General features: G+C 61.7%; 1 protein-coding gene across 1 annotated transcript; it reads right to left on the bottom strand.

Annotated features, from left to right (window-relative positions):
* Positions 1–3: 3 nt before the first annotated feature.
* LOC116465110 (double homeobox protein 1-like) lies at positions 4–1,018 on the bottom strand (the record flags this gene model as incomplete). The annotated part of the gene is given in 2 exon segments (XM_032148306.1): positions 4–733; positions 735–1,018. Coding segments are annotated over 2 exon segments (960 nt in total), but the record flags the coding sequence as incomplete, so codon positions are not given.
* Between the last annotated feature and the right edge of the window lie 877 nt (positions 1,019–1,895).

Genomic DNA, 1,895 nt, shown 5'->3' with positions numbered 1-1,895 from the left:
GAGCTCATCCAACAGCAGGCCGGTGGGGAGTGCAGACCAGCGCCCGGTCTCCTGGGGCGGTGGGGTTGGCGCCCGGATGGCTTGCATCTGCTCCGGCCGTGCAGTGCGCTCCGGGGGCGCGGGCTGTGCAGATGGAGCTGCCCCGGCTCGGGGTTCAAATGCCGCCCCGGCCACCTGGGGCCCCTGGCCCCAGCCACACCACGGACTGACCTGGCACATGGTTGGCGCAAGCACACCTCGGCACTGTGGCCCAGGTTGAGCGGGGCCTGGGTGTCCCACCGTGCCAGGGCCCGGCAGGCTGTCGCGCTGCGCGTCCCGGTCCTCCGGGCATTTGTTCGGGGGGTGCAGAGGCCACCGAAGCGTCTGAGTGTGGGAGAGTGCCCCTTCTGGGGGAGCCAGGGCGGCGTAGCCGAAATCCCTGCCTGCCGGGGCGACCGACCAGGGAGCAGGTTGACACCCGCCGGGGGCCGTGTTGCACAGGCCGCTTGTGTGCGCTGGCCCCCTGCCACCCTGTACCAGGTGCCTGGCCCTTCGGTTCTGAAACCAGATGTGAATCCTGGACTCCGGGAGGCCCGTCTCTCTGGCCAGTCCTTCCCTGGTGGCGATGCCAGGAAAGCGATCCTTCTCAAAGGCTCGGACGAGCAGGGCGGTCTGGGCTGGGGTGACGGGGGTCCGGTTTCGCCTGCCTTCTTGCGGGTCGCGTCTCCCCGGCCAGGGCCGAGATTCCCGCCTGCTGCCTCAGCTGGCGTGACCTCTCATTCTGAAACCAAATCTGGACCCTGGGCTCCAGAACGCCGATGGCCTGGGCCAGTAGTTCTCTGGTGGTGAAGCCCGGGTACGGGTTCCGCTCAAAGCAGGCTCGCAGGGCCTCGCTTTGGCTCGGGGTCCTGGTGAGTCTCCTGTGCCGTCCTCATCCTCGGGCTTCCGCGGGGAGGGTGCTGTCCGAAGGTGTCGGGAGAGCCATCGCGGGGAGCCCCGGCCGGAATTTAACAGACGGACCTGGGCAGAGAGAGAACGGAGGGCTCGACTGCTCCCCAGCCGGCCTGCGCACTGCGTTCAGGTCCCCCTGGGAGGCGGGCGCAGACAGCCAGCGGCTCTTATGAGGGCCAACAGGCAGGCAGGCTCCACCCTTCTTGCCTGCCGCTGAGCCCTGGGCCAGCCCGCCCTCGCCCTCCGAGGGGCCCCAGGGCACTGAGGCCTGGGGCGTGGGGGGAGGGAGAGAGACAGACAGACAGAGAGAGAGACACGCAGAGAAAGAGAGTAAGACAGAAGATAGGCACACGGAAAGAGACAGAAGGACAGAGAAAAAGAAAGAGACAGACAGACAGAGAAAGAGACACACAGAGAAAGACAGTGACGGACAGACAGAGAAAGAGATAAACAGACAGAAAGAGAGAGAGACAGAGAGGGAGAGGGAGAGAGAAACAGAAAGGGAGGGAGAGAGGGAGACAGATTGACAGGCAGAGAAGAGACAGAGAGAGACAGACAGATGGACAGGCAGAGAAGGAGAGTAAGACAGAAGAGAGACACAGTGAGAGAGACAGGCAGAGAGAGAGAGAGAGACAGAGAGAAAGAAAGAGAGAGACAGACAGAGATGGACAGAGAGAAACAGACAGAAAGAGAGAGAGAGAGACACAGAGAGAGAGCGAGAGAGAGAGAGAAACAGAAAGGGAGGGAGAGGGACAGACAGACAGACAGACAGACAGGCCGAGAAGGAGAGTCAGACAGAAGATAGGCACAGAGAGACACAGAAAAAGAAAGAGAGAGGCAGATAGAGAAAGAGACAGACAGAGAAAAACAGAGAGAGACAGAGAGAAACAGACAGAAAGAGAGAGAGAAACAGACAGGAAGGGAGAGAGACAGACAGACAGACAGGTAGAGAAAGAGAATAAGAC

Source organism: Hylobates moloch, unplaced genomic scaffold (genome assembly GCF_009828535.3).
Source record: "Hylobates moloch isolate HMO894 unplaced genomic scaffold, HMol_V3 SCAFFOLD_11963, whole genome shotgun sequence".
Classification (NCBI taxonomy): Eukaryota; Metazoa; Chordata; class Mammalia; order Primates; family Hylobatidae; genus Hylobates; species Hylobates moloch.
Note: the sequence above shows the minus strand (reverse complement) of the source record. Positions and strands in the feature narration are given on the sequence as shown.